The sequence below is a fragment of the Oncorhynchus kisutch genome, linkage group LG7 (genome assembly GCF_002021735.2).
Source record: "Oncorhynchus kisutch isolate 150728-3 linkage group LG7, Okis_V2, whole genome shotgun sequence".
Classification (NCBI taxonomy): domain Eukaryota; kingdom Metazoa; phylum Chordata; class Actinopteri; order Salmoniformes; family Salmonidae; genus Oncorhynchus; species Oncorhynchus kisutch.
The window spans coordinates 41,366,411-41,387,293 of NC_034180.2; the positions used below are offsets into that span (position 1 = coordinate 41,366,411).

Consider the following 20,883-nt stretch of genomic DNA (forward strand, 5'->3'; position numbering starts at 1 on the left):
TTAGGGATGATCAGTGAGATACACCTGCTGGAGCGCGTGCTACGGATGGGTGTTGCCATCGTGACCAGTGAGCTGAGATAAGGCGGAGCTTTTGTCTTCTCTGCATATCCTCTCAAGCTCTGTCAGGTTGGACGGTGAGCTTTGCTGCACAGCTATTTTCAGGTCTCAAGTTTGGGCTCTGGCTGGGCCACTCAAGGACATTCTTGTCCCGAAGTCTTGTCCCGAAGCCAGTCCTGCGTTGTCTTGGCTGTGTGTTTAGGGTCGTTGTCCTGTTGGAAGGTGAACCTTTGCCCCAGTCCAAGGTCATGAATTCTCTGGAGCAGGTTTTCATCAAGGATCTCTCTGTACTTTGCTCTGTTTATCTTTGCCTAGATCCTGACTAGTCTCCCAGTCCCTGCCGCTGAAAAACATCCCCATAGCATGATGCTGCCACCACCATGCTTCACCGTAGGGATGGTGCCAGGTTTCCTCCAGACGTGACGCTTGGCATTCAGGCCAAAGAGTTCAATCTTGCTTTCATCAGACCAGAGAATCTTGTTTCTCATGGTCTGAGAGTCTTTAGGTGCCTTTTGGCAAACTCCAAGAGGGCTGTCATGCGCCTTTTACTGAGGAACTGTACATGAACTGTACATTTCAGAAGTTGAGACATAAAAAGGGTGTTGTTAAAAAGGACCTCTATTACAGTAAAATAATGTCTCAATGTGTTTCAGTGTCCATATGACTGATTCTATTGACCAAACCTCAAATGCAAATAGCTTGTTGTCAGAGAGGAAGAAGTGATCTTTCACTTTTGTTGTCGTGAGTGGCAGGGAGAGGGGCTTGTTGTCTGTGTGCGAATGGGAAGGTGCACAGAAGGAGCGAAGTCGATGAGGCCAAAAAGACAAATGCTCTTAAAAACAACATAAAAACTTTTATTCATGTGATACAAGCATTTGGAACATCGCACTAAAACATCAATTTTTATTAATCAAAATAATGCGATATATCGCCCAGCCCTAACACACACGTGGGCACAGACATACACACATACACACACACAAATGAAAGGAGACACGTGCACACACACATACATACACACAAGCACAAATGTGACCACGTACACACACATACCCATGGGCGCACACACATACAGTACTTGTGGGGTTATCTGTGTGTTCTCCACTCAAAACAATGAATCCCTGAGGTTCAGCTTACAGAAATCCTTCAGTTATCAATGAGTTTAGTCAAAAATAAAATCAATCAATCTGTATTTGTCACATGCGCAGAATACAACAGGTGTAGACCTTACAGTGAAATGCTTACTTACAAGCCCTTAACCAACAATGCAGTTTTGATAAAAATAAGAGTTAGGAAAGTATTAACTGAAATAAACTGAAGTAAAAAATAAATACAAAAAAAGAAGAAAAAAGAAGAAGAAAATAAATCAAAACAAATAATTGAAGAGCAACAGTAAAATAACAGTAACGAGGCTATATCCAGGGGGTACCTGTACAGAATCTATGTGCGGGGGTACAGGTTAGTCCAGGTAATTGAGGTAATATGTACATGTAAGCAGAGTTAATGTGACTATGCGTAGATCATAAACAGAGAGTAGCAGCAGTGTAAAAATGTGTGTCCGGGTAGCCATTTGATAAGCTGTTCAGGAGTCTTATGGCTTGGGGGTAGAAGCTGTTAAGAAGCCTTTTGGACCTAGACTTGGCACTCCGGTACCGCTTGCCTTGTGGTAGCAGAGAGAACAGTCTATGACTAGGGTGGCTGGAGTCTTTGACAAATTTTAGGGCCTTCCTCAGACACCGCCTGGTATACAGGTCCAGGATGGCAGGAAGCTTGGCCCCAGTGATGTACTGGGCGGTACGCACTACCCACTGTAGCAGCTTACGGCCAGAGGTCGAGCAGTTGCCATGCTCTCGATGGTGCAGCTGTAGAACATTTTGAGGATCTGAGGAACCATGCCAAATCTTTTCAGTCTCGTACCCTCTTCATGACTGTCTTGGTGTGCTTGGACCATGATAGTTTGTTAGTGATGTGGACACCAAGGGACCTGAAGCTCTTAACCTGCTCCACTACAGCCACATCGATGAGAATGGGGCATGCCCGGCCCTCCTTAACCTGTTCCACTATAGCCACATCGATGAGAATGGGGCATGCCCGGCCCTCCTTAACCTGCTCCACTACAGCCACATCGATGAGAATGGGGTTGCTCGGCCCTCCTTAACCAGCTCCACTACAGCCACATCGATGAGAATGGGGCATGCCCGGCCCTCCTTAACCTGCTCCACTACAGCCACATCGATGAGAATGGGGCTTGCTCGGCCCTCCTTAACCTGCTCCACTACAGCCACATCGATGAGAATGGGGTTGCTCGGCCCTCCTTAACCAGCTCCACTACAGCCACATCGATGAGAATGGGGCATGCTCGGCCCTCCTTAACCTGCTCCACTATAGCCACATCGATGAGAATGGGGTATGCTCGGCCCTCCTTTTCCTGTAGTCTACGATCATCTCCTTTGTCTTGATCACATTGAGGATGAAGTTGTTATCCTGTCACCACACATCCTGGCAGCGCACTGCCAGGTCTCTGACCTCCTCGCTATAGGCTCCCGTTGTCGGTGATCAGGCCTACCATTGTTGTGTCATCGGCAAACGTAATGATGGTGTTGTAGTCGTGCCTGGCGTGCAGTCATGGGTGAACAGAGAGTACAGGAGGGGACTGAGCATGCACCCCTGAGGGCCCCCGTGTTGAGGATCAGTGTGGCAGATGTGTTGTTACCTACCATTACCACCTGGGGGCGGCCCGTCAGGAAGTCCAGGATCCAGTTGGAAAGGGAGGTGTTTAGTGCCAGGGTCCTTGGCTTAGTGATGAGCTTTGTGGGCACTATGGTGTTGAACGCTGAGCTGTAGTCAATGAATAGCATTCTCACGTAGGTTTTCCTTTTGTCCAGGTGGGAAAGGGCAGTGTGCAAAAGAGATTGTGTCATCTGTGGATCTGTTGGAGCGGTATGCAAATTGGAGTGGGTCTAGGGTTTCTGGGATAATGGTGATGATGTGAGCCATGACCAGCCTTTCAAACCACTTCATGGCTACAGGCGTGAGTGCTACGGGTCGGTAGTCATTTAGGCAGGTTACCTTGGTGTTCTTGGGCACAGGAACTATGCTTGAAACATGTTGGTATTTCAGAAATGTTCAGGGACAAGTTGAAAATGTCAGTGAAGACACTTGCCAGTTGGTCAGCGCATGCTTGGAGTACACGTCCTGGTAATGTCTTGTGAATGTTGACCTGTTTAATGGTCTTATTTACATAGGCTACGGAGAGCTTGATCACAAAGTCATCAGGAACAGCTGGTGCTCTCGTGCATGTTTCAGTGTTGACACACATACAGAGAGAGAGAGAGAGAGAGAGAGAGAGAGAGAAATAGAGAGAGAAAGAGAGAGAAATAGAGAGAGAAATAGAGAGTGAAAGAGGGAGAGAGACCTAAACAGAGAAAGTCGAGATGTGGAAAGAAAGAGAGTGAATAATAGAAAGAGAAGAGAGAGAGTAAGCGTATAAGAGAAAGAGAAGAAGAGAGTGAGCGTATAAGAGAAAGAGAAGAAGAGAGAGTGAGCGTATAAGAGAAAGAGAAGAAGAGAGAGTGAGCGTATAAGAGATGCATGCAGTTGCGAGCGTCATTGTTCTAGTCGATTTGAGACAATATTTGGATTGTGACCCAGGAGAGCACTGGAGGATGTCAGGGAACCACACACACGCACGCACACACACGCATGCACACACACGCATGCACACACACGCACGCACACACGCGCGCATGCACACATACACACGCACAAACACACGCACGCACGCAATCACACCATATAAAAACACACACACACAGAATAAAGCCTGTCTTATTTTGTTAATAAAGTAACTTTCCACTTCTCACTTTCTCTGGGCTCCCGAGTGGCACAGCGGTCTAAGGCACGGCATCTCAGTGCTAGAGGTGTCACTACAGTCCCTGGTTTTAATCCTGGCTGTATCACATCCAGCTGTGATTGGGAGTCCCATAGGGTGGCGCACAATTGGCCCAGCGTCGTCCGGGTTTGGCCAGGGTAGGTATCATTGTAAATAAGAATTTGTTCTTAACTGACTTGCCTAGTTAAATAAAAGTTCAATAAAATACAAAAATAAGATGGGTTAAGTTAAAGAAGCACTCCAGCTATTTTGGAACTTTTCCTGTTGAAAAACAGTATCCCACGTATAAATACACACTTAAGGGTAAAACAATATGTTTTGAGCAAAATAGTGTTTTTTAGTCACAAGTGCAAACTCCATGGAGTAGGCCTTTCAAGGAGTTGGTCTGATGGTGATTTGTGATGTCATCAGCCCTCCCCCTTGCTTGAGGAACAATAGAGAACAAAAGAGGAAAGGCCCACCCCACTTGTGATGTCATGACAAAAACCTATTGAGATGTAACTTGTGTTAAGTAAACCAGGAGTTCAATGAAGTGAAAAGGTGACTGGGGGAGCATTTTAATTTGAGGTACAGGTATAGGGTGTGTAGGGGTCAGGTATGTGGATGTCCTCTCTTATTCCACCATCTGTGTCTGGGATGTAGCTCTGTTTGACAACTATAACAACAGCAACACCACGACCCTACACAACACAGAGTTTGAGAGAGGGCTGGGCCTGAGCGTGAATTATGCATGAGCCCTAATGAAAAATGAGAGACCTTACTGTCTCACTGGGGGAGAGAAACTATAAGCAGTCCCAAGTCAGGTTTCAAAATGACGTGATAGTGTCCAGGTTTTGCAGAAATCCCAATTGGGAGACTTGTGGAATAAGAAGGTAATAAGCAGGAAATCAAGGAAACCTCCAACCAGGATGTCTGGAAAACTAACCCTAGTCCCAAGCTACAGGCTAAAATCACTGTCTCCCTGCACTTGTGTTTGTGTGTTAGGTAGATCTGTGTATGTGTGTTAGGTAGATCTGTGAGGTTAGGACAGTACAGAAGGTTATCTGTCTCCCTGCACCTGTGTTTATGTGTTAGGTAGATCTGTGTATGTGTGTTACACAGATCTGTGAGGTTAAGACAGCACAGAAGGCTATCTGTCTCCCTGCACCTGTAGTGTGTGTGTTTGTGAGGTGATCTTCAGACAGAGGAAAGCTGAGACAGAGGCTCCATCTCCCTCTGTGTCGAACACAACAAAACTCTTTACAGAGAGAGAGAGGGACAAGGAGGGGGGTATGGGGGAGTGAGTGTGTGTGTGTGTGTGTGTGTGTGTGTGTGTGTGCACGCGCGTGCGTGCGAGACTCACGTTGTGTCCCTCTGTATGGCTCTCTGGCAGACAAGCACAGCGGTAGGGAGTCACACTGGTGTCACACTGATCAGCATGGCCATGACACTCACACCTAGAAAGACAGAGAGAGAAAGAGAGAGAGAGGTGGGGGAGATAGAGAGACAGAGAGGTGGGGTAGAGAGAGAGAGACACAGAAAGATGGGAGAGAGAGAGAGACAAGTCTGGGACAATAATGGTACAGGGCAACCCCAAACAGTTTCAGCTGGACTTTCACATAATCAAAGACATAGCTCAGCAGGATAAGTTCTCTCTTGAGAAAGATACCCCGAGTGTGTCAGACCAGACCTCTTCATTATACAACCCCACAGACAGGCAACCCCTAGCAGAAAGTCAACCTCCCAGCACAGAGTACTACTCCCTCATTGAAATGAAGGATAAATTCACTCCGCTGGAGGTTTGGCAGGTGGAGCTGGAACAGCAGGTGAACACACTCCAGTCAGCACAAAAAATAGTCCAGCTCAACAACACTCCCTCAACCAGACCTGGAGAGGTGGAGGTGGAGAGACATATCTGCACTATGGACTGTGGTGAGACAACATCAACAGGAGAAGAGCAGGAGCAGAACAGAGCACTAGAGGAGAGGATCAGAGTGCTGGAGGAGAGGGTGAGAACGATGACGTGTGACAGAGAACAACCCATTAGAGAGCTAGCCACCCCCGCAGAGTAGCCAGCAGAACAGTCCACCCCAGACCCTGACCATAGCCTCGACATCACAGCAGGACAGACAAATGAAGAACCCCGAGCCCCCTCTGAGCCCCCCCCTTTCAGCCACCCTGATAGTCCTCCTGACAACCCCCCCCCCCCCCCCCCCCCCAATACATAAGCCACAGATTGTACTCCTTCTGGACTGAAACGGGAAATAGATATACAAACATAGAGTGTCTAAACTCTCATGTCCAAACACCCAGCGCGCCCTAGACCTTCTGTCTGAGGACCAACTAGGGTCACCCAGCCACATCAGCCACATAATAATACACACAGTCACAAACAACCTGAGAACACAGCAGGAAAGGGTGGCCACAGCACTCAAGGGAGTGATTGAAAAAGCTTCTTCTACTTTCCCCAACGCACAAGTGGTTATCTCCACCCTGCTACCACGATAATACTTTCACCCTGCTTCCAGACAGCAGGTAAACACAAGTATTTCCTGTGACTGGGCTTAAAAACCAAATGTTTACCTGGCCCACCACTCCACCCTGGACTTGAGCAGCCTCTATGACCAGGTCCACCTATACAAGGCAGCAGTGCCAACCTTCAGCCAGACCCTAAAATACATTGCCCACAACCGCTGCCCCAACACCTCACACAGGAGCAACAGATCAACAGACACCCTGTCCAGACCAGTGAGACACTCTCCCAGACCTGCGGGACCCTCCCCCCGGACCTACACATAGAGGACAGACTCCAAGAGGACCAATATCCAGACTACATTCCCACCAATCAACGCTCCCCCAAGTCAACCATGCCCATACCCCATTTAGGCCCCCTCAGATCAGACCTATGCCCCTCCTGCCCACCTCATGCCCCCCACCCCCACATGAGCAGGTAAACAGGCCCAAACCCCACTCTTACAGTAAACTAGCCCAAGCCAATGGCATGTACCAGAGGCTCAGCAGGCTCTGCTCATACTTACTGGTCTGAGGCCAAACCACATGACTAACAACACTGGACACTTTATGGAACACAAAGCCTTCACTATCTCATCCTGGAATATCAAAGAGCTGAGGTCATCTGCCTTTGGCTTAAAGAGCAGGACTTCACCAGGTTCCTGCAGGTTCCAGAAATACAGACATTGTCATCTTATAAGAAACATGGTATAGAGGAGATGGACCTACTGGTTGCCCTCTAGGTTACAGAGAGCTGGTAGTCCCATCCACCAAACTACCAGGTGTGAAACAGGGAAGGGACTCAGGGGCAGACTTAACTCAATCTATTAAAATTAATCAGAACAGGAACATTTTACATTTGGCTAGAAATTCAAAAGGGAATTATCAGCTTCTCCATCCTGGAGAGGGGAAATCAATCATTTCCAGGCCCAGGGACATGTACTAGTCCGTGGCGACCTAAATGCCAGAACCGGACAAGAACCTGACACTCTCAACAGACAGGGGGACAAACACCTACCTGGAGGTGACATCATTCCCTCCCCCATATGCCCCCCTAGGCACAATAATGACAACATAAACAACAAAAACGGGTCACAACTCCTGCAGCTCTGTCGCACGCTGGGTATGCACATAGTCAATGGTAGGTTTCAAGGGGACTCCTACGGTAGGTACACCTATAGCTCATCTCTTGGCAGTAGTACTGTTGACTACTTTATCATTGACCTCAACCCAGAGTCTCTCAGAGAGTTCACAGTCAGCCCATTGACACCCCTATCAGATCACAGCAAAAATTACAGTCTAATTGAACAGAGCAATACTCAATCATGAGGCATCAAAACAAAGGGAACTGAATACTAATAAGAGAAGCTATAGATGGATGGAAACTGAAAGAATATTTTAAGATAATACACAACGCAGAGTACTAACGGTCAATAGGGAATTAACTGTCAATGGAAATAGTTGGTATTCAGGTCAACATCTGTTTAGAATCTGTGTAGTAATGTCAGTCCTGAACTCATAGCTACGTGTGCCACGTTTTCATTGGTCTGAATCGTCTGTACATTGAGCCTGAAACAGGATACTTGTTATTTGGCCAAAGACCCAATGTTACTGCAAGGAATTCTAATTGGTCAACCACAGGCTAGGGTTCGCTTGGTTCTGTGGAGAAAGTCACTGAGGACAGGGGAGAATGAACCATCTACTTCCCAGTATAACATCCATGATTTGTCCTCTTTGAATAATAACCATTTTCTCCACCTGATTTTCTTTGGGGTCTGTGTTATTGAAGAATAACATCAACTGCTAACAAAACCTACCAAAAAAAACCTAGGCAACAACAAATTAAATCCTTTTTAGACAACTTCCTGGACAAAACGTTTTACTGTAATAGTGAAGGTGTAAACATGGCAGTAGAAAACCTAAACAGTATATTTGACCTCAATGCTTCCCTATCAAATCTAAAAATGTCAAACAGAAAACAGAAGAAGATTAACAACAATGACAAATGGTTTGATGAAGAATGCAAAAACCTAAGAAAGAAATTGAGAAAACTTTCCAACCAAAATCATAGAAACCCAGAACACCTGAGTCTACGCCTTCACTATGGTGAATCACTGAAAAAATACAGAAATAAACTACGAAAAAAGAAGGAACAGCACGTCAGAACTCAGATCAATGTAATTGAATAATCCATAGACTCTAACCACCTCTGGGAAAACTGGGAAAAACAAAACAACAAAACAGAGATGTATGGGTAAACCACTTCTCCAATAAATTCATAAAAAATCCTACAATGTGATTTTCTGGATTTTTTCCCCCTCATTTTGTCTGTCATAGTTGAAGTGTACCTATGATGAAAATTACAGGCCTCTCTCATCTTTTTAAGTGGGAGAACTTGCACAATTGGTGGCTGACTAAATACGTTTTTTGCCCCACTGTACATGATCAAATACAAATCTTAGAATCAACTATTAAAGACTACCAGAACCCACTGGATTCTCCAATTACATTGAATGAACTACAGAGCAAAATCCAAACCCTCCAACCCAAAAAGGCCTGTGGTGTTGATGGAATCCTCAATGAAATTATAAAATATAGAGACCACAAATTCCAATTGGCTATACTTAAACTTTTTAACATCATCCTTAGCTTTGGCATCTTCCCCAATATTTGGAACCAAGGACTAACCACCCACTCCAAAAAAGTGGAGACAAATTTGACCCCAATAACTACCGTGAGATACGTGTTAACAGCAGAATTTCCGCAGTGAAAACAATGTACTGAGCACACCAAATTACCATACGACAGACACCCTAATTGACAAACAAACCAACCAAAACAAAGACAAAGTCTTCTCATGCATTGTTGATTTCAAAAAAGCTTTTGACTCAATTTGGCATGAGGATCTGCTATACAAATTGATGGAAAGTGGTGGAGATATGTTACATGTGCAAAGGCACTATCTCACAACTCGATGATACCTTCACTCGTGCGCGGACATTTAGAAACAAAACATGCCACTTTGAAAAATAAGCCACAGGAGTTTTTTGAGCGAGAATTAAGATGACTTTCGAGTAGTGACTGTCTACAGGATCTGGGAGATAGTCTCAGAAAAAGAGTGGCATATATTGAAAACGAGAGGAGAGAGGAGAGGAAATAAATTCATTGAGGTACACTATAGCAAAGCCATAAAGACACTAATAGAAGCACACAGGGATTCTACCAATTCGGCTCAAAAATGAAAAGAAAATGCTAATCTAAATAGAAGATTCAGGGATGTAATTGTGATTTGGCACAATGATATAAAAGAAGAATCATTAGCTCAACACATCAGCGTATTGATGTTAGTGTTCTATCAGCGTAATCACTCTAACTGTACTATTGTGAAGTCATTTGAGTATGTAATATGCTTATTGGTCTTAAGATATAAATTCTTTGTTTTAACTAAGAATGACAAATGTGTTGCTTGTGCTATCTGAACTGCCTAGTTTATCATTGCATCAAGCTAGTATATTAACTACATGCTATTCAACTACCCAGCGTTTGTTGACTTGACTATTCACATCATTCTTAGCTTAGCTAAATGTGTTCTCAATGGACATTGTTAAAGAGGGTACTTGGTAAGTTCGGATTTCAGAGCGCTGGTTTGAATGTATCAGAGCGCAGAATAATTGATGAATTTACGAATGCTCAACGCCGGTTGAATATGGCCGGTGTCAGTAAACGTTAGGGAAATAACAAAATTAGAATTATTGCCAAGCAGCACAGTTAGTCACCAATGTTTTGAATAAACATGTAAAAGCCTAACCAGCTCTGCTACGTGAGTAGAATGGAGAGTGAAGATGTATTCTCTTGTTTGTGTCTGGAAGTAGCATGCGCTTGTAGACTTGTAGGCACTTGTAGGAGTTATATAAAAGGCTATGCGCATTATATGATTTTTAGAGCTCTCATGAATAAACAACAACAAACCTTTTGCAGAGTCTTTGCCTAATTCTTATCAACCTTAGCTTTACAACCTAGGGGGAATTGGTCAAAGCTATAATGATTGTTATCATCATTGGGATTGAAAATTCTCGTGACAGTAATTAGTGTTTTTTGTTGTTGTTGCTAGCACTCTAATGATGCGATATTTTAGGAATTTGAAAAGCTGAGGTTTCAATAAAAGGTTAAATGATGAGTAGAGGGATTGAGCCTTGAGATTGTAAAAAAGATTAGCTGTGGTTGAAAGCAAGCAGGCAGTGGGACATTTGAAGTAGACGTATGAGAAACATTATTTGACAGTTTCTGATTTTGTTGCTTGGTTTTATAGTTAAGTAACACCAGTGAGAGGCTAATGTATTCTAAAATTATAATCTGTTTTATAATTTGTTTCCAAAATTTGTTTCCAATACGTGGAACAGTGTCCAGTACTTAAAGTAGAATAAAATAAGTATTGAATACTAAGCTGATAAGACAGCACCAACTTTTTGAAGGTTCTACATTTGTTAAACAACAGGTTTATATTTTTACTAAATGAATGCAACAGGTTGAAATTATTAGATTACAGGAAAGGATCACTGATTCCTTACGCTGAGATATTGATTACATTGATTCCTTACGCTGAGACATTGATTACATTGATTCCTTACGCTGAGACATTGACTACATTGATTCCTTACGCTGAGACATTGATTACATTGATTCCTTACGCTGAGACATTGATTACATTGATTCCTTACGCTGAGACATTGATTACATTGATTCCTTACGCTGAGACATTGATTACATTGATTCCTTACGCTGAGACATTGATTACATTGATTCCTTACGCTGAGACATTGATTACATTGATTCCTTACGCTGAGACATTGATTACATTGATTCCTTACGCTGAGACATTGATTACATTGATTCCTTACGCTGAGACATTGATTACATTGATTCCTTACGCTGAGACATTGATTACATTGATTCCTTACGCTGAGACATTGATTACATTTGCGACAGAAAAAAAGTATTACATTTAGAGAGTTAACAGGAAACATCTAAGGAGAAACAGCTATTACATTTGTCGTTGGACATTGGTCTAGAAACGATACCAGGATAATTGTACATGCTTATGGAAAAGAGAGACCAGTCAGTGAATGGGAGTAAATTGTTAGACTCGGTGGCGAGATACATGTTGCCGTGTCTAAGGGTAGCACATGCTAAATTAAGCACACATAAACGTTGGGGTACATTAAAACAAACTATAAATGATTCGAGGGTGTACAGTGGGCCTATTATTATCATGTTTGTTTGTAGTTAAAAACCTTTTGGTTGCTGATTATGATATTACTATAGTGAAAGCTAAAATAATTTAACATTTTCTCTTCCAAGAGAATGGGGGTAGTCATTTTCTCTCTCTATGAAATGTTTCCTGAGGCTATGGTCTTTGGAGAGGAGTTAGTGAAATTTTGCAGTTTTATAGGTACAAAGGTATCTAGATGGTAAAGAGGAGTTAACAAATTAAATAAGACATGGCCAATTTTGTTTGTTTTGCCATATGGTTTATATATATATATATATATGACACACACACACACACACCTCCCTAGATATATGAATATGGGTTCGTGCCAAGGTATCTTAAAGGGGCACACACACATATGGAATTTTCAGAAGTTTTTCTTTTCTGATGTTTAATTGAACACATATGAATTATTTTGAGGGTTTGAATGACCTCTGTCCTGACTTTCTAGTGTGGTTTGATCACCCTCACTGTAATGCCAAGAGGCATTGGATGATGATTTAAAGTTCATATTTAGTACCGATTTGAAGGTCATTCATAATACTGATAATTATGGAGAAGTGTTATAACTAATAGGACCACGAGAAGGATAGACCTGTCTCTAGTCTATTTTTACTATGAAGTTATGGGTACAGATGGTTTTTTTAGTTATTAAGGGTAGTAATTCGAATTTGATTTGCAGTGTTGTTGTATTTACACATTAGTCACTATGGTGAGTTGTGTCAAAATGGGGGAATTACAATTTTTTTTAGGTTTTGGATTGAAGTTTACACACCTTGAGTGATGTATGAAGGAGTGTATTGTTGCGTTGTTTGTGCTGTTTTGCTTTGATAAATCTCACCAGATTGGGTCTGCTGGATGATCGGGATAATTTCCTGAACCTATGACTCTGTGACGAGGTTGACAGTGTGATTTGGGGAGTATAAGCTCATTTGAAACATTGTTTCAACAGAATGTGAAGTAATTATTTTTATTTGACATGTGTTCTAGGGATTTGCATTAAGAATAATGGTAGTAGTAATAATTTGTCATACAGTAGATAATTTGTTTGGATTTCTTGAACGCTTGTCTGGATTTCCTGAATCAGAAATAAACTGTTGTTCTGATCTGTCGTTACTACTGATAGTGTCTTTGATGCATAAGCAGGGACAATTTAACCAAATGGTGTGGACCTCAAAATCCCCACTAAACCGGCTGAAGAAATGGTGTTCAATACGGTCCTGTCCTGCACCACTTCTACCGAGACAGTCTGAACCAGTAACCGGTGTACAGCATCCAGTTGAAGTCATCAACTGCCTTTTCTGCCAGGAGTGCAAAATAAGTCCAAGTGGAGTGAAGAGGGAGAGAGATCCTTTCCAAAACTTTTCTCATATTGCTGGTACACTGGTTGGCAAATGGACAAGACATAATAGGAGTTGTGGTGGGGTTCAGGTGAGACATTGAAATTGGGACATTATCATAGACCATCCATTTTGAACTGTGAAGCTATCTGAAGAAGAAAAATGAAGAAATGCCAGAAGATTGAGGGAGGGGGTTGGTCAACTGTGCCCGTAATTGATTTGGGGTATCAGGTTGATGGGGGAGGTCTACACTGCTAAATTTATAGTGATTTAGGCTAAGAATGCATTGAGATACTGATCTGTAATTATAACCCTGATGAGGAACTTAATACTCTAATTATGAGATGAATATATTGTATGTTAATATGGATGTACATTCTGCCAGTGTTGATATATGTTAAATTGAGGGTTTTAATTTGGAGTGATAGAACCAATGTGAATCCCTGATCATTTTACATTTTGGTTGGATAATTAATTGGGTTATAATTAAGATTTGGAAACTGAATGATTTCCATGACCTATTCCCTATTCCTGACTACATCCCCGATGAGGACCCCAATTCTGAGCATCAGGACCCAGATGTGGAGCTCATGTTGCTATTGAGTGTACAAAGTGCCCAGAGAGGGGTGTCTATCACTGGTGTAGGAAGGGTTCATTCTAAATGGGGTGGACATTTTCATCATGCTGACCCCTACCTTTGTGTATGGTGCCAGTGTGATGACTGTCCTATTCGTAGTAATGAAGCTTGGGTGTGATTTTATTTTTTATGTTTCATTTTCTGTTCCAGATTGACAGTGTTTTGGTCTAAAACTCAGCAACCAAAATAAAGGTTGTTTACCATGGATGAAATGTCAGGCACCAGAAATATGTACTTTGTTTGTTTACATCTATGCTTAACAATAATTGTGTGATCCTTGTACCTTTAGATTTTTCTAGAAGAAGCTTAGATTCTTCAAAAAGGGAATGTGAGGGAAAAATTATGTATTCACGTTATTCGTTGGCTATGTAACAGTTATTTACAACAAACTGTAAGATATTTCTGTCCTGCTAATGCTGTGTTTTATGGTCTCCACTCTAGCACCCTGCAGCTAGTCTGGGTGTATGGTTTTACTAGTGATAGCTAGAGCTGACAATTGATTGATATCTTAATGATGATTAGTGGTGCATGTGAGACATATGTCTCCTCTCTGATTAAGCCTACATTCCACTCTATGATTAGTGGTGCATGTGAGACATATGTCTCCGGTCTGATTAAGCCTACATTCCATTCTATTATTAGTGGTGTATGTGAGACATAGGTCTCCAGTCTGATTAAGCCTACATTCCATTCTATTATTAGTGGTGCATGTGAGACATATGTCTCCGGTCTGATTAAGCCTACATTCCATTCTATTATTAGTGGTGCATGTGAGACATATGTCTCCGGTCTGATTAAGCCTACATTCCATTCTATGATTAGTGGTGCATGTGAGACATATGTCTCCGGTCTGATTAAGCCTACATTCCATTCTATTATTAGTGGTGTATGTGAGACATAGGTCTCCAGTCTGATTAAGCCTACATTCCATTCTATTATTAGTGGTGCATGTGAGACATATGTCTCCGGTCTGATTAAGCCTACATTCCATTCTATTATTAGTGGTGCATGTGAGACATATGTCTCCGGTCTGATTAAGCCTACATTCCATTCTATGATTAGTGGTGCATGTGAGACATATGTCTCCTCTCTGATTAAGCCTACATTCCATTCTATGATTAGTGGTGCATGTGAGACATATGTCTCCTCTCTGATTAAGCCTACATTCCATTCTATGATTAGTGGTGCATGTGAGACATATGTCTCCGGTCTGATTAAGCCTACATTCCATAGATATGGTGTATGTTTAGCCGGGACAGAGAAAGCTTGGAGAAGCAGAACAAAGGCCTCAAGTATTCCTAATTATCCTGGCATCTGGGAAACTAAGACAAGGTGGGGTTAAAATAACACCAGAGGCAGATAACCAGGAGATGAATATGGGAAGGGTGGAACCAAGCATTCTGGTTACTAGCTATATAAACTGTGCAGTCTGTAAAGAGAAGGCTCTCAACGTAACAGTCAGTCAAGACTGTTGGACTGACAGTTTCATTATTGTAATAATTAATCAATATTAAATAAAGATGATTGTTTGAAGAAATGACCTAGTCTCTCTAAGTACTGAATTTCCACGACATAAGACATGCATAAAAGCAACAGATACCATTGATAATAAGGGGACTAGTAAATCAAATCAAATCAAATGTATTTGTCACATACACATGGTTAGCAGATGTTAATGCGAGTGTAGCGAAATGCTTGTGCTTCTAGTTCCGACAATGCAGTAATAACCAACGAGTAATCTAACCCATCAATTCCAAAACTACTACCTTATACACACAAGTGTAAAGGGATAAAGAATATGTACATAAAGATATATGAACGAGTGATGGTACAGAACGGCATAGGCAAGATGCAGTAGATGGTATCGAGTACAGTATATACATATGAGATGAGTAATGTAGGGTATGTAAACAAAGTGGCATAGTTTAAAGTGGCTAGTGATACATGTATTACATATAGATGCAGTAGATGATATAGAGTACAGTATATACATATACATATGAGATGATTAATATAGGGTATGTAAACATTATATTAAGTAGCATTGTTTAAAGTGACTAGTGATATATTTTACATCAATTCCCATCAATTCCCATTAGAATTCCTCACAATCAAATGTCGACCGCATTATCTACCAAGGGAATTCTCTTCGTTTATAATCACAGCCGTATATATTCCCCCCCAAGCAGACACATCGATGGCCCTGATCAAACTTTATTTGACTCTTTGCAAACTGGAAACCACATATCCTGAGGCTGCATTCATTGTAGCTGGGGATTTTAACAAGGCTAATCTGAAAACAAGACTCCCTAAATTGTATCAGCATATCGATTGCGGAACCAGGGCTGGTAAAACCTTGGATCATTGCTATTCTAACTTCCGCGATGCATATAAGGCCCTCCCCGCCCTCCTTTCGGAAAAGCTGACCACGACTCCATTTTGTTGCTCCCTGCCTACAGACAGAAACTAAAACAAGAAGCTCCCGCGCTCAGGTCTGTTCGACGCTGGTCCGACCAATCTGATTCCACGCCTCAAGACTGCTTCGATCACGTGGATTAGGATATGTTCCGCATTGCTTCCAACAACAACATTGACGAATACGCTGATTCGTTGAGCGAGTTCATTAGAAAGTGCATTGACGATGTCGTTCCCATAGCAACGATTAAAACATTTTCAAACCAGAAACCGTGGATTGATGGCAGCATTCGCGTGAAACTGAAAGCGCAAACCACTGCTTTTAACCAGGGCAAGGATACCGTAAACATAACCGAATACAAACAGTGTAGCTATTCCCTCCGCAAGGCAATCAAACAAGCTAAGCGTCAGTATAGAGACAAAGTAGAAGCGTCTTATATGGTGTGCTACTGAGTGGCTAGGACAGGCAAGCCCCATACTATTGTGGAGGAGTTCATTCTTCCTGCTGCTGCGGATATGGCTGGGACAATGCTGGGGGAAAAGGACAAAAAAAACTATACAGACAATGCCTTTATCAAACAACACTGTTTCGCAACGCACCTCTTCTGCAAACCACTGGAAACCCGGACAACAGGAGAGGATATTTTTAAAGTACTGGACAGCTTGTGACATCAAATGGACTTTGGTGGTCAAGATGTGTTGGTATCTGTACTGATGGTGCAAAAACCATGACAGGGAGACATAGTGGAGTGGTAACTCACGTGCAAGCAGTTTCTTCCGACGGTACTTGGGTACACTGCAGCATCCACCGAGAGGCTCTTGCTGACAAGGGAATGCCTGACAGCTTGAAATATGTTTAACTCTGTTAAAGCAAGGCCCCTGAACTCTCGTGTATTTTCTGCACTAAGCAATGATGTGGGCGGTGACCACGTAACGCTTTTACAACATACAGAAGTGTGCTGGTTATCAAGGGGCAAAGTATTGAGAAGTTTTTTTGAATTGAGAGATGAGCTTAAAGTTTTCTTCACTGAACATAATTCTCACTTGTCTGACCGCTTGCATGATGACAAGTTTCACACGACTGGCCTATCTTGGTGATGTTTTTTCTCACCTGAATGATCTGAATCTAGGATTACATGGATTCTCTGCAACTATATTCAATGTGCGGGACAAAATTGAGGCTAAGATTAAGAAGTTAGAGCTCTTCTCTGTCTGCATTAACAAAGACAACACACAGGTCTTTCCATCATTGTATGAATTTTTTGTGTGCAAATGAACTTAAGCTTACGGACAATGTCAAATGTGATATAGCGGAGCACCTGAGTGACTTGGGTGCGCAATTACGCAGGTACTTTCCCAAAACAGATGACACAAACAACTGGATTCTTTATCCCTTTCATGCCCTGCCTCTAGTCCACTTACCGATATCTGAACAAGAGAGCCTTATCGAAATTGTAACAAGCGATTCTTTGAAAACTGAATTTAATCAGAAGCAACTACCAGATTTCCGGATTGGCCTGCACTCAGAGTATCCTGGCTTGGCAAATTGCACCGTTAAGACACTGATGCCCTTTGCAACCACAACCCTATATGACAGTGGATTCTCGGCCCTCACTAGCATGAAAACTAAATCCAAGCACAGACTGTGTGTGTGAAATGATTTAAGACTGAGACTCTCTCCAATACAACCCAACATTACAGAGTTATGTGCATCCTTTCAAGCACACCCTTCTCATTAACCTGTGGTGAGTTATTCACCATTTTCAATGAACAAATAAGGTTTTATATTTAAGATTATTAAATAAAGAGCAAAATTATTGATTATTGTTATATTATTATTTGTGCCCAAAAATAGCTCTTTGTCACTTCCCAGGAGCCAGGTTGTGACAAAAACTCTCATTCTTATGTTTAATAAATGTATTGTATAGTGTGTGTGCGGCAGGCTTACAATGATGGCAAAAAAACTACATTTGAGAGTGTGCTGACCCTGGTGCTAGAGGGGGTACGCAGCAGGAGGTGGAATATCTGAAGGGGTACGGGACTCTAAAAAGTTTGGGAACCACTGCCCTAGAGCACACACCATCAGTGCCACAGGTAACTTCCACAAGCTGTGAACGATCTGAGAGTCAAGACAAGAAGGGCCTTGTACGCCATCAAAAGGAACATAAAATTTGACATACCAATTAGGATCTGGCAAAAAAAAATGATTGAATCCATTATAGAACCCATTGCCCTTTGTGGTTGTGAGGTCTGGGGGCTGCTCACCAACCAAGAATTCAAAAAACAGGACAAACACAAATTGAGACTCTGCATGCAGAATTCTGCTAAAATAAGCTCAGTGTACAACGTAGAACACCAAAATGTGCATGCAGAGCAGAATCAGGCCGATACCCGCTAATTATCAATATCCAGAAAAGAGACGTTAAATTCTACAACCACCTAAAAGGAAGCGATTCCCAAACCGTCCATAACAAAGCCATCACCTACAGAGAGATGAGTCCCCATATTAGAGAGACATATTTCCCTCAGATTACACAGATCCACAACGTATTTGAAAACAAATCCAATTTTAATAAACTTCTATATCTATTGGGTGAAATACCACATTGTGACACAACAGCAGCAAGATGTGTGACCTGTTGCCACAAGAAAAGGGCAACCAGTGAAGAACAAACATCATTGTAAATACAACCCATATTTATGTTTCTTTATTTTCCCTTGTGTACTAGAACTATTTGCACATTATATGACATTTGAAATGTATTTATTCTTTTGAAACTTTTGTGTAATGCTTACTGTTAATTTTTATCGTTTATTTCACTTTTGTTTATTATCCACATCACTTTCTTTGGCAATGTAAACACTTGTTACCCATGTCAATGTAAACACTTGTTACCCATGTCAATGTAAACACTTGTTACCCATGTCAATGTAAACACTTGTTACCCATGTCAATGTAAACACTTGTTACCCATGTCAATGTAAACACTTGTTACCCATGTCAATGTTAACACATATTACCCATGTCAATGTAAACACATGTTACCCATGTCAATGTAAACACATGTTACCCATGTCAATGTAAACACATGTTACCCATGTCAATGTAAACACATGTTACCCATGTCAATGTAAACACATGTTACCCATGTCAATGTAAACACATGTTACCCATGTCAATGTAAACACATGTTACCCATGTCAATGTTAACACTTGTTACCCATGTCAATGTTAACACTTGTTACCTATGTCAATGTTAACACTTGTTACCCATGTCAATGTTAACACATGTTACCCATTCCAATGTTAACACATGTTACCCATGTCAATGTTAACACATGTTACCCATGCCAATGTTAACACATGTTACCCATGTCAATGTAAACACATGTTACTCATGTCAATGTTAACACATGTTACCCATGTCAATGTTAACACATGTTACCCATGTCAATGTTAACACATGTTACCCATGTCAATGTTAACACATGTTACCCATTCCAATGTTAACACATGTTACCCATGTCAACACATGTTACCCATGTCAATGTTTCCTATGTCAATAAAGACCTTAATAGAGAGAAAGACAGAGAGGTGGGGTACAACGCATACGGTACAACTGCTTTAGCGCGTAGGTCTCTCTCTCTCTCTCTCACACACACACACACACACACACACACACACACACACACACACACACACACACACACACACACACACACACACACACACACACACACACACACACACACACACACACACACACACACACACACACACACACACACACACACACAGCTGCAGGTCACCACATTAATTATTCATACAGACATTAAGATGCTGTCTCTTTTCTCTCTCTCATCCCACCTTCTTCTCAAGGTATTGAGGGTAATATCATCTGAATAGAGAGGTGCTTAAAAGCATCCCCCCCCCCCCACGTGCTTTATTTCCAGACAAGAACCAAGAAGAATCTCCACAAATTCCAGTAACTTTCCTAAAATCCCCAGATTTTCCAAAAATTCCGGTTGGAATATTCCTGGAATCAGGAGAGAATAAGCAGGAATTTTGAGAATCCTCCAACCGGTGTTAGGGAATAGGTTAGGTAGTTTAGACAACACACTACAGCTCACTACCACTTCAACCCTCCATTCCCCCAGGGTGCAGCAGCAACCGTGTCCAGGTGCTGAGCCTGGTTGATAAGCACATCAGGTACTACCAATTAAAGGGTCTACACACTCTACGGAGACAGTAGATTTTGCCACAAAAATGGCGGCTCCTTGTAATACGCTCCGGCATTCAATGTACTCCTGTGCTCCCTGAAAATTGAGATGCGCTGGATCATTCCTTGCAGAGCCATGGGGCCAGTGATCTGATATATAGGCCATGCATCAAAGTAGCATTGGTAACCAAATATAATCTCAGCGACTGTTCAAACAATAAACCAAACAACATTGTAGCCTTATTAGAATGGTACTTTGTTGTGAAGTAATAACTACTGCTTCACAGTAAAAACAACTGGTAGCCATGAGCCTTTTCTCTGTGATGTGAAGACATTCTATTTGTATTTATAAATAGTATTATTTCACTTGGGGGAGGTGTGGGTAGATAAAAGGCTAGTTTGCTTGCTGTTTTTAGCGAGCTAGCTAGCAAGCTGCTAGCGGAGTAACCTACAGCCTACTGGCAGGCACAAAATGAGGTCATGTAAATTAAACCTAAACTTTCATTACATGTAGGCCTAGCTATCATTTAAATATGCAGTTGGTTTTCTTTCAAATTAGCTCA

General features: G+C 42.0%; 1 protein-coding gene across 1 annotated transcript in view; it reads right to left on the reverse strand.

Annotated features, from left to right (window-relative positions):
* Positions 1-20,883, reverse strand: part of LOC109894627 (usherin-like) — a 378,093-nt gene that overhangs the window by 301,277 nt on the left and 55,933 nt on the right. Inside the window, 1 exon segment of the mRNA XM_031828079.1 lies at positions 5,292-5,385. Coding sequence (XP_031683939.1) covers positions 5,292-5,385 — 94 coding nt within the window.